The 13,235-nt window shown below is 45.1% G+C and overlaps 1 protein-coding gene across 1 annotated transcript in view; it reads right to left on the bottom strand.

Annotated features, from left to right (window-relative positions):
• Window positions 1-13,235, bottom strand: part of LOC142561097 (ubiquitin carboxyl-terminal hydrolase 10-like) — a 102,321-nt gene that overhangs the window by 23,039 nt on the left and 66,047 nt on the right. Inside the window, exons 10-11 of the mRNA XM_075673422.1 lie at window positions 9,342-9,477; window positions 5,893-6,105 (exon numbers count right to left, since the gene is read on the bottom strand). Coding sequence (XP_075529537.1) covers window positions 5,893-6,105; window positions 9,342-9,477 — 349 coding nt within the window. The remainder of the gene's footprint in view (window positions 1-5,892; window positions 6,106-9,341; window positions 9,478-13,235) is intronic.

Genomic DNA, 13,235 nt, shown 5'->3' with positions numbered 1-13,235 from the left:
CAGCCTCATCGGTGCCATTACCTTCTCCAAGCTAGATCTTGCATCCGCCTACCACGAGGTTCTGCTGCATCCCGAGAGTAGAGACTTGACTGCATTGACTTGACTCCAGCTCAATCACATGTCCACCTTTTGCGTCGAAGAATTGTCTTTCTTGGGCCACAGGGCCATTGCGCAAGAGATCTCGCCGCTGCCAGATAAAGTATATTTTATCCTGAACATTCCCGCTCCCACTGACGCCTCTGGTTTGGGTTTGTTTCTCGGCTTAGTCGAGTACTATGCCACGTTTGTTCCCTGCCTTGCTGGCGTCGTGGATCAGATGTGCGCTCTGCTCTGCAAGAATCAACCCTTTATCTGGAGTGATGCCGCCAACGCTAGTTTTCAAAAGGTCAAGTTCCTGTTGTCATCCACCAAAGTACTTCAGATGTTTGATCCCAATCTTCCGGTGGATGTCTCCACGGATGCTTCTGACTGTGGCCTTAGTACTGTTCAACAAATGGGTGGGTGCCAGCTACGCACACACGCTACGCCTTCGCATCTCGCACACACTCCCCAGCAGAAAGGAAGTCTCCATCAGAGAGGAAGTACGCAGTTGCTGAATGAGAAGCACTTGTGGTCATCTGGGCCCGCGAGCGTTAGCACACAAACCTTTGGAGACAGAGCTTCACACTTCGGACCACCAAGCCTCGGTCTGCCTTCTGTCGTCTCAAGGCTCAGGAAGATGCCCCCCTTGCATCGCACGCTGGTCAGAGCGTCTTCTGCGCTACAACTATACGGTGGAATAGCGGAAGGGGTCAGAGAATCAAGTTGCTGATGCAGTGTTCCGCCTTCCAGTGTGTTTCACAGGACGATCCTTCGTTCAACGAAGAGATCACGTCTCTCATTGCTCTACTCTGCCTCACCAAAGAACAGTTCCAGCAGTCCCTATGTGAAGACGCTACCTTGGAGCAAGTCAAGGCTTATCTCGCATCATCTTGGCCTGCCCACAAGTTCATCCTGGGTGAACTTCAGCCATTCTTCGCCGTGCATGAAGAACTGTCTGTGGTCAATGACCTAACTTTGCGTGGGGAACGGCTCATAGTTCCTCCTTCCCTTACCACACAGATAATTTCCACTATGCACGAAGCCCACCCTGGGATAGTTCGCACCAAAACGTGACTACGAAAGCGGTTTTGGTGGCATGGCATGGACAAGCAAGTGGAAATTGCCATCCACAACTGCACAGTCTGACAGGCTGCGGATAAGAGTGCAGTAACTCTGCTGCAACTTGTACCCCTGCCAGAGCGTCCATGGCAGAAGGTCGCCATCGACATCATCGGTCCCATCGAAAGAACACTGTACAATTGCAGGTTCGCTATTACCCTCATAGACTACTTTTCCATGTAGACTGAAATACAGTTTTGCAGCGAGGTGTCAGCACGTACAGTGAAAATCTTTCTGCTCTCAGTATTTTCCAGAGAGGGCTAGCCCGACGTGATTGTGTGACAAAGGGCCTCAGTTTTGTTCCCGAGAATTCAACCAGTTCCTGAAGGATCGTGCCATTCGCCTCTTGCACTCTTCAGTGTACTACCCCAAGGCGAATGGAGCTTTAGAACGATTCCACCGCGTTTTCAAGAACTTCGTGCAGACAGCTTTGCTCGACATCGACTACTCCGCCCAGCTGTCATCGAATACCTTGGCATCTACCAGTGCACACCACATGCGACCATGGGAGTCGCCCCGGCTCTGTTGCTGAATAGAAGGCTGCCGAAAACACGCCCGGACGTCATCGGGCACCTGCCGTCTTCCTTCTTGAAGCACCTAGCTACCGAGCTATATCAGCTGCGTCGTCGGGTGAAGCACAAGCAAGAGAGCACCAAGAAGCAGACAGATTTTTGGCGAGCTGCAAAGAAGACTAACATAGCAGTTGGTGACTTTGTCCGGGTGAAGAAACACTCCATCACCTTCAAGGGAGGCTCCTTGTTTGGCAGTCCCCGCAAAGTGATGGAGCAGCGCGCACAGTCCTTTTTCCACCTCGATAATGGCAGGACCTGGAATGCATCAAAGCTTGCCAAAGTCCCTTCGGGTCCCTGTACTCTGGGTCCAGAGGAGACATGGAATGCGCAAGAGGCTAGCGCACAGAGGTTCCTGTCACCGGAGGCCCCTGGGCTACCAGCTGCTTGTGAGGCATCTCAAATGGCGGCCGCATCTCTGCCTGCTCCTGTGGCCACAAGTGCTGCTCTCGACCCAGACATGCCTGAGCCACAAGCAGGTGCGCCTATTGCTGCTGTTGTGGCCGACCGGGCTATTCCCGACTCGGACCCCTCTAACCGCAAACAGGCCCGGCTCCTGTTCACATCCAACTATCACGGGCAAGACACACTCTGAAATGTTACGGCGATTATGTGTGACAACTTTCAGTTTCTTTGTTCTCATACAGTCTATCTTTTGAACATTTTGTAGAGATAATTTTTTTTTTTTGGTAGGAAGAGAACGGAGTTTTGATGGGTACTGCATATAGAAATTGTAGTTGCTGCCGAGTGTACTTGTGTTAAATCATGTTCCTTTGTTGTTGACCGGTCACTGTTTTTCATTACCTTATATATCCCTTATGAGCGTGAGTTAATGTACAAAGCACCTTACAGTACTAACCCACTAACAGCTTACTAAAACACTTAAAGTTTTAAGGGGGGAATATGTTGTGTCGTTCTTGTTTCAGTACCCTGTCTTCAAACCCTGTGAACAACTGCGGCGCTGTTGTCTCCGTGTATACATCCGGGCGTCAAAAATTAAAGCAGGATCATTTGTTGGGTTATGGCTGGTTCGCTCTCTTCTTTGTCGGCCCATAGGCCGCGACACCACACTGATGAATTCCACAGCAGTGTCGATTTCACAATCACTTCCACGGTGATCAATATAGGCGTTCGGCCTAGCCCAACAGATGCATTTTCAGGCTGCCATTTTTTTGAAGTGTCTCACACTGGATTTCTCTATACTTGCATTGAATTCTACACCTCCAGATGTTGAAATCGTGCTTCCCATGTCGGATATCACAGGACAATGCGTTGAAAACTTGGGAATATGATGGATCACTACTGCTAGTGGGCCCGCGTGGCCATTGTGGTTCAGCTTCATTGCGTGTGGCGTGCAATTAAAAATGCTTAACAGGTACGTCTATTTTCTTGTTTTTGTTCTGCGCAAAGATACGAGACTTACGGCTGGTGCATCTTGGAGGACATAGTGGAAGGCACTACTTGGCTGCGTAAGGTCGCAAATGGCACGGACTTTCACAGATTTATGGCAATTTTTGCATTACCACCGCTCAATTAGTCACATTTTCAGACAAGTTCTCGCGCAAATGTCAGCGTGACATTCCCAGAAATAAAAGCTGCGTCCAAGAATGACAATGCAGCTGAAAACAAAAAATGTGAGGTTTTTCAGAAATCCGCAACTTTTTCACCTGCGCCTCCCCTTGCAAGTTCAGCACATTTTGCTTACAGACAGTTCTGCAAGACGTAGGCACAAGAGGTGCTGCTCCCATGCTGATGACAAACAGCAAACACAGGGCGGCCAGAAAAAATTACGTTTTTCAAGGCACAAATCAGGAAAAGCTACGGCCATTTTCATAGTTTTCAGAACTATGCAACTCTTAGTCACTGTGTTTGGTTCAGTTTACCAAAGTGCACCAAGAGCAGTGCATTAAGAGGTATGATATTTTTTTTTTTCATTTTGGCCCCGCTGAGCTAAATAAACTGCTCAGAAAGTTGGTGCTGCATTATGTAAGGCTCATGCATTATGCAAGGCACATGCTAACCAAGCGCAAGTCTCTTGAACACACTGCCACATTTAACCCTTTACTGCACCTTGTTGCATTTCCGCAACATTCAGATGAAGGGCGTTAAAAACCGAAGCAAAGTCTGCTTGGAGCTGCCTGTACACGTTGTTGCATTTCCGCAACGTTCGTCTGTAAAACGCGCCACCTTGTGCTGCAATCTGTGGTAATCCTTCGCATCTTCTACAAAAACAAACGTGGTGAAGGCTGCGCGCGCCCGCGAGCAGTGATACAGGTAAGCATTGCCAATTGTAAATGTACTTCTCCATAAGACAAAGCGCAAAAAAATCTTACGCTAAGCCCCACACCCTCCTGACTCGGTAGATTAAAAAAAATTGTCATTTCGGAATAGTTTGTTCCTGGCAACGGAACGTTGCTATGTTGCACAAATGCAACATCATGTACATGGTTTATTTTCTTCGGAAAAGTGAAATGGCTCCCAAACGCTGGTACGGCCGAGCAATTCCTCCTGATAGTGAAGGCAGTGACCTTTCAATTAGTCATGCCAAGCAGGAGTGCAAGTCCGTTTCGATTCAATATGTGGGCAAGATGTTTTCTGGTCGAATTTCCTTGTTTCTTTTCAAAAGGAGTCTGTGCATCCGCACGTTGCCGTGTCACGTCGTCACGGGCACAGCCTTACGTCTGTGCTTCTATGTTAGAAATTTTGACAATAACTCGAAAACACTGCATTGTTTCCTGGCTGCACGGGAATCTGCATGAGGTACTGCATGATATATGGGAACCACCTGTGCTGCACAAGCATGCACAAGTGCTTCTTTTCGTTCCACACTAAATCATAGGTGCACGAATGATTGTCACGTGCAAATAAGCACCTGAGTATGAATCCCACTAACTGTATCTTTCACTTTCAACTGCTCCTTTATTTGCACATTGTTGCAAATATGCAACATACCCTTTTTCTGCAAATTCGAACCACAGAAATTTGCTAAAGTAAGTTTCCATGGGAGTACAGCTACTGTTATGCTTTCCTACAACTCCATGGATAATATATTTAGGAAAGAAAAGATTGTGCAGTAAAGGGTTAATTAATCACACCACATGCCCCCCCCCCCTCCCCTCATGCACACAACTAGCATATTCCAAATGTATCACAAGGAAACTGTATCCATCAAGCAGTATGTGAAAATATGCACTGGTGAGAGAATTAACTGCAGAGGTTAGCTAAGCGATACCCTTGGCATGCTACTAAAGGTTTAATATATAATCAGAGATCACAGAAACTAAAAAGCTAAAAGGGGCGCATGCACATCCACTGGCACACTAACTCTGAAATCCAGGCATAAGTAACATGAAATGAACGAAGTGGAAGGCATAGCTTTATGGTACCACCAATAAACAAAATGATGTCATTTCTCTCCGTATGGTTACAACAGCACACAGCCTGCTTGATCTTTATAATGGCTGTGATTAAAAATACAGCCCTTGCTTTTCACTTCCTGTTAACATATATAGCAACTATAGTGGCTTAGAAATATGGGTAATGAATTTTTTACATGAAACCACAATCTTTTTTTTCACTGCTGTACATTATAGAAATTTTATTATCAGTGCAAAATGGGAGAGAAAAAGGCTTAAGTTACCTATAATCAATCTTGCAGGCAAAGGCTCAGTGCAAGACCGCTCACCTGCAGCGCTAGGGCTAACAGGATAGTGTTCAACCAAGCATGAGAAGTCGCCGAAGCAAAGGTCCCAATTAACATGCATGTAACACACTCATTGCGGGCATGTGGGCATATGCTTTGGCAATAAAGCACTCCGTGGAAGATAGCTCGGGTAGGGAGGACGCCCTGGGCTGCCCCTAGGAAGGAAGATCAGAGCACGTCCCGATGACGTTTGTTTGCGCGGTGACTGGACTCCGGGAGGGAAAAGTGCGGTTTGTGCAGAAAATAAGCTATGGCACGCTAGCAGTGTCCGCCATGTTACCATTGTGGCGGTGGTTCCTGGAGATTGAGCTAAGCACAACAGGTGAGCTGGGAGAAGGGGCGCAGTAAAGCACCTCGATCTCAACAACACAACAAAAACATGAACGAGGCACGTCCGCAATGATAACTCAAAATACTTACTGAACGTGTTACTTGGTGTCGATTGCGATGGGTGACAGTCTTCCAAGCACCTTCATCATCGTTGTCATCGTCGACATGCTCAATTGGCAGCTGAGCCTCTCCATTGCACTGCCCATTGAGACCATTGCTCACAGAACGCATTGATGACACCATTTCATCATGCAGGCCATTCAGCATGAAGCTTAAAAATTCCTCCGCATCCTCTTGCTTTCCCTGTAATGTTTCAAAGATGTGCAAAATATCCCACCGCAGTACACTACGCAAAGGGAGAAGAAGGTATTCAGGATAGATGACGTACACCAATAAGGAAAATTTTGTAGACAGCAAGGAAGAATACAGGGTGCACGCCATTCACACTACTTTGCAAAGTACACTGACTTTACTTACGGCAGATTACGAGATGGAAGGGTTGCACACTAATATTCTTTCTACGCATGGGATTTCACCTACTAGAGCTACATTGGGGCTATCAGATGGAATTTTGAACAACTTCATAGTATTGCACACCTAATGACACAACTTGCACAAAAAAAACAACCACTCAAGACGAAAGGCTGAAGTAACCGTTTCAGCATCGTGTTTTTTCAGAGGTGGCTCACTGCCAGCGTTTTTTTCTAGGATATTACAAAATGAACACAACAGTTCATTTTTAGTTGTGCAGAAATGAAAAGACGATAATGGCAAATGCTCTCCTGGTACGGTCCTCACATTCCTATCTGACTAAAGGTACATGGCTGGCCAAATGCGAACGGAAAACGCACTGGTACGTTGGTGATGCTAAAAGGGTTAACAAATGGCGAATAAAATGAATGAATTCAAATCATTTTCAATATCAAGAAAGATCCTAAAGACTCTTGACCTTGATGGGACAGAGGTGCGTCAATGAGCGAAAACAAGCAGGAATGGTTGGCTTAACGGGCAAACGAAGAATCAGCCACTAAATGATAAAACTTATACCGCTTCACGCTTAGGGAAGCAGCAGCACCGCCTAACGAATTTCTTGTTTTTAAGGTTTTAGTAACTGCTGCACACCCACGCAAGTAGGGGCTAAATGGACCTTCTTGAAAAGTGGCCACAGCAACACATTATGAAAATCCGGAGGGACAGTGCTCAGTCACCTGCTTTCGGCAAAGGCCTGGCCCATAGGTGCAGAAGCAGGACCAGCTATTCACCTGTTTTAATTTAACCACTCGACCAGTACTGACAAGGTATGTGGTGACTAGCATATTCGAATGGGATGCACGCTCCAAGAACATGGGGCAACTTTTATTGTTGCATTTTTTTTTTCATATCGCTTCTTCAATGAAAAGTTGCATCAAAGCACAGCTGTCTGTAAACAAAGCATGTCTACGCACCATCATAGTCTGTTACGCATTACGCTACCATATATGTATAAAATGAGTTTTGTATTTGAACGCCAAAGTACAAAAAACATTTCATAGAGCATCAGCTTGCCGTCTTGCTATGTTTACGTACTGTCACGATATCATTGCATGGACCCTGCAACTTTTAATGCAGCATTAGGCCACAGAGGTTCTTCGAAGGCTTCCTACATTGATGTTTCTTGCTGATGTAAGGGCATATTATACTGAGACAGTTTTTTTATTAGAGAATGTTCTGCATTTCTCGAGTTAACTACTGTGACAGTAAAACCCTTTTCACGTCAACAAGTTGTTACCATACCCTTTTAGGCCTTCAGCACGATCGGCACACTACTAACCTAGTAACACAAATAGACCAGAAAGTGGATGGGAAGACGGCGCCGCGGTAGCTGAATTGGTAGAGCATCGCACGCGTAATGTGAAGATGTGGGATGGTTCCCCCCTGCGGCAAGCAGTTTTTTTCATCCACTTTCAATTCTAATAATTTATAATTTCTTTGTTTCAATCAGTAAGTACAAGTAATTTCTCATGTGTTGTCCTTGGTGTCTTTGTTTGTTGGCTTATCATGATATGAACAACAAAAATCGAGCCCCTCGGTTAACCCCCTTTCTTCTCATTCATTACATAACGAAGGTCTTGAATCCAGCAACACTGATGCGTTCAGGTAGCACGTGTGGGTTTATTGACCAGTTGCCCTCACCCCCAAAAAATCGCGTACTAGTGACGCCTGGAGAAGAAAGGATGTTCCACATCCGCTGCCAAGGTTTGTGAGTGGTGGCGCTGGCTAACACTTCCAAGGTTAGTTCTAGTAGTAACACAAATACCCCAGAAAGTGGATGGGAAGGCAGTGCCACAGTAGCTCAATTGGTAGACCATCACACACGTAATTGCAAAGACGTGAGATCGTTCCCCACTTATGGCCCCAAGCAGCTTTTTTCACCCACTTTCAATTCCATTAATTCACAATTTCTTTATTTCAATTAGCAAGTACAAGTGATTTCTCCTGTGTTGTGCTTGGTGTCTTTGTTGGCTTATGATATTGTATATATTAGATTACCTTTAGTACTGGCATTGCTCCATGGCGTTATCTTCCTTAGTGTAATTATCTTATACTTCCCTATCACTAATACTGCTTCATCATTCCAATGAAACATATCATTACATATTCATTCTCTAGGGTTAGGCTATCCATACCTTTACAAATAATTGTTAGCTGGCCTACCTCCTCAAAAAATATAACAAACTTTGTCCTGCATATATATTTAAATATCTATCTTTACTTTATCTATTTAAACTCTATCTTTACCGTCCTACTGTCAAGACTTGTTTGGCACCATTATTACCCAATAAAAATAATAATAATAATAAAACAAACACCGCAAAATGAAGGACCTTAACTATGAGGGATAACAATGCATTACTGATCATCTGCTGAGAGAAAGTCAGATACAAGTGGCAGTAAAGTGAGCAGAATAAGATTTGCAGCAGGAAATTCATAGTTGCTTTGGAGAAGCACCAATTGAGCTAATACATCCAAAAGCTAACTTTTGCTGAATAATTTTCCGTCAGTCAATAAGGATGCCTGCGTTTATGCAGTCTAAATATTTGTTTTCTCAATTTTGGCAAGGTAGCTTATAAGCTGGACAGTCTCAATGTGCTTATGGTGGAAGAAAACATTTAAGGTACTGAGGAAGTTTCCAATAACATGCATCACACTAATCAGTGCAGAAAAATTAAGTCTGTGGGTATGCATCAAAGACACAAAACGGCCCGTCAAGTGCAATTGCTGGGACTGAGGCAATCCCATATCAGTCTGCCATGCGACATTGCCATATTGCACTTGAGTTGAGAGATCATATTGGCTGCTCACGCACATGCACACATTCACACAAAAAGCCATTTAAAAGACCTTGGCTAAAATAATTGTGCAGTGCACCGTCTGACAGTCACAAGAAATTATCACAGGCAGGTGAAGAGTTCAATCACATGGAAAATTTACAGATTTCAATATAGCATGTTAAACACTCATCTGTCTTAAAAGACTGGCCACTCACTACTATGACATACCTTTTTGCAGTCAGGTTTTATCTTCATCAGAAGGTCTCTGAATTGTTCGGGGTCATATGATGATCCAATAACCAGTTCATCCTTCTTGCCAGTTTCACGCACCATGGGAATTGCATAGGTCTGCAGAAAATACATGCTAAGAAAGAAAGGATGGGTGGGGAAAAGAAAAATTAACTGAGGAAACTGCAAGGCAGAGGTCTACAGTAACAATTTTTGCTTTTACAATGTCAATTCTTCAAAACAGATGCCCAAATACAGTCGAATCCACTTACAACAATACCGGTTTTAACAATATACTAGTTATAATAATGAAGCTGCTGCACTGTGACCTTTTGTGTTTTCTATGGTTACATAACCGACTTACTACAATGCCCCCACACTGCATTATCAATTATAACGAAGTCTGGCTGCTAGGTGTGCGTGCCGAAAGGTCATGGAATCTGTAATCCTTGAAAACAGACATTCGAGCCGCCGCACCCTCGCACACCACCGCAAAGGTCGCCACACGCTCATTCAAAAGAACCCGAGTTCCAGCCTTCTTCGCACCGCCAGCTGTGTGCGCCTCTCTTCCGTCGGAATTTTTACTCCTCCAAACTCAAATTGGCTGCGCCCATAGCGCTATGCCGCGCCACCCTCTGAAACACGAATCGCCCGTGCTAATTGCGCTGCTCCCAGACTGCTCATTGGCCTCTCATTCTGCGCAGTTCTGCCAACGGTTCTGCTTGTGCTCGTCTTTGTTGGCTGCGTCGAAGTTTTTCCTGGCCACATGGTTTCTCTGCCTTGTTTGACTGAAATGGAAGATCGCTGATCCACCCGCTGATGAGAAATGCAAGACGTTGCTGGTGAAAATAAAGCGCGCTGCCAGATTTGGAAACGAAGTGCTGTATCGTCAACGACTACAAATACTAAAAAAAAAAATAAAATAAAATAAAAAAAAAAAAGAAGAAGAAGCGAGACTTCGTGAAGTACGGACTATTGCAACCGACAGTGTCGACAATCTTCTGTTCAGCAGAAAAGTTCAACAAAGAAAACTGCCCTGTAGACAACAGGCGAAAACACGCTCAACAAGGTGCCTATATGGAAGTGAAAGAGGGCCTCTACGAGTGGTTTCTCGGTGCCTGTTCAATGAACTTGCCCATTACTGGGCCAATTTTGGCCGCAAAGGCGAAGCAGTTTGCCTTACTCAACAATATGGAGTTCTAGTCGGGTGGCGGCTGGGTTCACCGCTTCAAAGAGATGCACGGAACTGTTTACAAAGCAATCACCGGCGAGGGAGCTACGCTGCTCTGCATCCTGGACAATTTCATTGAACCCGACGTAGATAATGAAGAAAGCAAACCGATGTTGCTGTCCAAGAAGCATGCACTCAAAGGAGACGCATGTAAGGGTGGCAAAAACACCAAGCTGCACCTCATTGCATTTTTGTGCATCAATATGGATGGGGAGAGAGAAGTGTACGACATTTATCACTGCAAAATAAGAATATCACCACTGCTTCCACGGTGCTGGCAGGATACCGGTACGCAACCGTGACAACCACGAGGCATGGATGACACAAGAACATTTTGTGAGTGGTTCTTGGAGCTAGATCAATGTGTTGAGCAATACAAGAGGTAGAAGGTGACGCTCATCAGATAGTTGTAGTGCCCACCACTCCATGCATAAGCTCTTAAGTGTCAAAGTTTTTTCCTGCCACCAAACAGGACGGTAGGCTTGCAACCCATGGATGCCAGCGTGATAGCGAATTTTAAGGTCACGTATCGTCACTGCATGAACACCTTGTTGATGGAAATGGCCATGCGGATAAGCAGGGCCCAATCGGACTCGAAGATCAATCTATTGATGGTAGTGCAGTTTATTTTTGATGTGTGGTTCGAAGTAAGCGCTTCAATGGTGCAGAACAGCTTTAGGAAAGCATGTTTTGTTCAATGTACCATCGACTTATATGAAGTCTGCAGTTGACGAGGATGCCTCAGGACCCGAAGAGTTTCTAGATGCGGACAACGCATTAGAAATGTCAGAACTTCTAACCGATGAGTAATTAGAAGTTATTAGAATAGTTAGAACAAGTATTCAAGCTATCAAACTAGGAAGGCTTAGCAGCAATGATCAATGGCAAATATCTCAGAAACCTTCGCTTTGGACATGAGATTGTCCTGATCAGCAATGCTTGGGATGAATTACAAGAAATAATTGAGGACCTTAACAGAGAAAGTGTAAGAGTGAGGTTGAAAATTAATATGCAGAAGACAAAGATGATGTTCAACAGCCTGGCAAGAGAATAATAATTCAGGATTGCCAGGCAGCATCTAGAGTCTGTGCAGTAATATGTTTATCTAGGTCAATTACTCAGAGAGAACAGTGGTAATGAGAAGGAAATTTTCAGAATAAAAATGGGTTAGAGTGCATACGGCAGGCATTACCAAATCCCGACTGGGAGCTTATTACTGTTGTTGGGAAGGGCACAATCATTGCATTATGCCGGTGCTAAGAAATGAAACAGAAACTTGAAAGAAGCTGAAATACAAGGGGACCCTGAAATGATTTTGACCATTTTGTACATATGTACCGAGTTGTTAGAGTAGGTCCTTCAGATTATTAATTGACGCATCTAAGTGCTCCGCATAAGGCGTGTAATTTATTATAAGGTTTTAAAAATGTACATCGCTGCCAAATGCAGCACACTGCTCAGGTAAATTTTCCGCCGCCCCTACCCATTTGACATAATTTGCCCTAATGACGTCAGTAGGGCGAGCTATCCACCCAGGGCGCGTCGTTGATAATTTTTCCAACTTAATGGTGAACAGATGTTCATAATAGTTGGAATGGTTACACAGCAAGTTTCGTCTGCTTGTGTTACATGCTCCACCTTGACGAGAGCTCTGCACTCAGTGTTGGTCTGTCTTTTCTTGAGCACCATGATTCGCCTTGGTTGCATTGTGTGCTGCAAACGTAGCGACCGGCAACATGTCAAGCTGCGACATCGTGTCCCTCTGCAAGGCAGCAGACGAGCGGAGTGGCTGCAGTGCATCGGACTATCGGATCTCATCGGCGCCAGAATTTGCGTGTTTGCAGCTGCCACTTCACACCGGAGGATTACTACCACAATAGCGTTTCGAGAGTCTGGTATTTGGGTAAACGAAAGCAAGAGGACAGGGCCTAGCTGCTTGACCATGCCGTTTCACGGGATGAGCAGAAGTGCAAACAATAATGATCTGCATGGTGCAGCCACCTGGTGGCGGTGAGCTCAACCAAACACAGTAGCAGTAACAAAGTATATTCTTTTTTGCTGTTGCTGTAAACTGTTCACAGGAGCGTAATGGTTAACATGATGCTTTTCTTAAATATTTAAAATGTTTTAAACTTGGTTAGAGCAATATTAGCTCTCTGTTTGGCTGGTTAAGCTCTGCGCCAACAGGTGCCTAGACGTGCGGACCGATTAGGCCGCTCACGTACGTCTACGTTAAAGTTGCTACACCAGCTTGAGTTTATGCCTCCACCCATCCGTCGAAATGCCCAGCTAACCTGTGGTTACCGGAATACCAGACATGTTCGGCGCTGCGACAGAATGCACACAATGCGCGCTGCTTCGATAGCTCTCACTTGGGGTCAACTGTCAAGCCGCTGGCGGAGAGTTTGGAGATGCTTCGCGCGCTCGCTTCTAGAGAACCGGAAATTGATGACACGACGTTCCATCATGACGTAGATCCAGTGAATGCGGAGCTTAGCCCCGATCACTCCGCAAACGAGTTGAGGAGAAAATGCATGGCTATGGAGGAGGCTAACTTGTAATCATCCGTAGCTCTTCTAATATATCGCTTCACAGAAATTGTGGTGCGAATGATGAACTTCACAGGTACCCTACACATCTACAAAATTTGTTCGAACCGTTTC

Source organism: Dermacentor variabilis, chromosome 1, assembly GCF_050947875.1.
Source record: "Dermacentor variabilis isolate Ectoservices chromosome 1, ASM5094787v1, whole genome shotgun sequence".
NCBI lineage: Eukaryota > Metazoa > Arthropoda > Arachnida > Ixodida > Ixodidae > Dermacentor > Dermacentor variabilis.
This window is presented reverse-complemented; position numbering and strand designations above follow the sequence as displayed.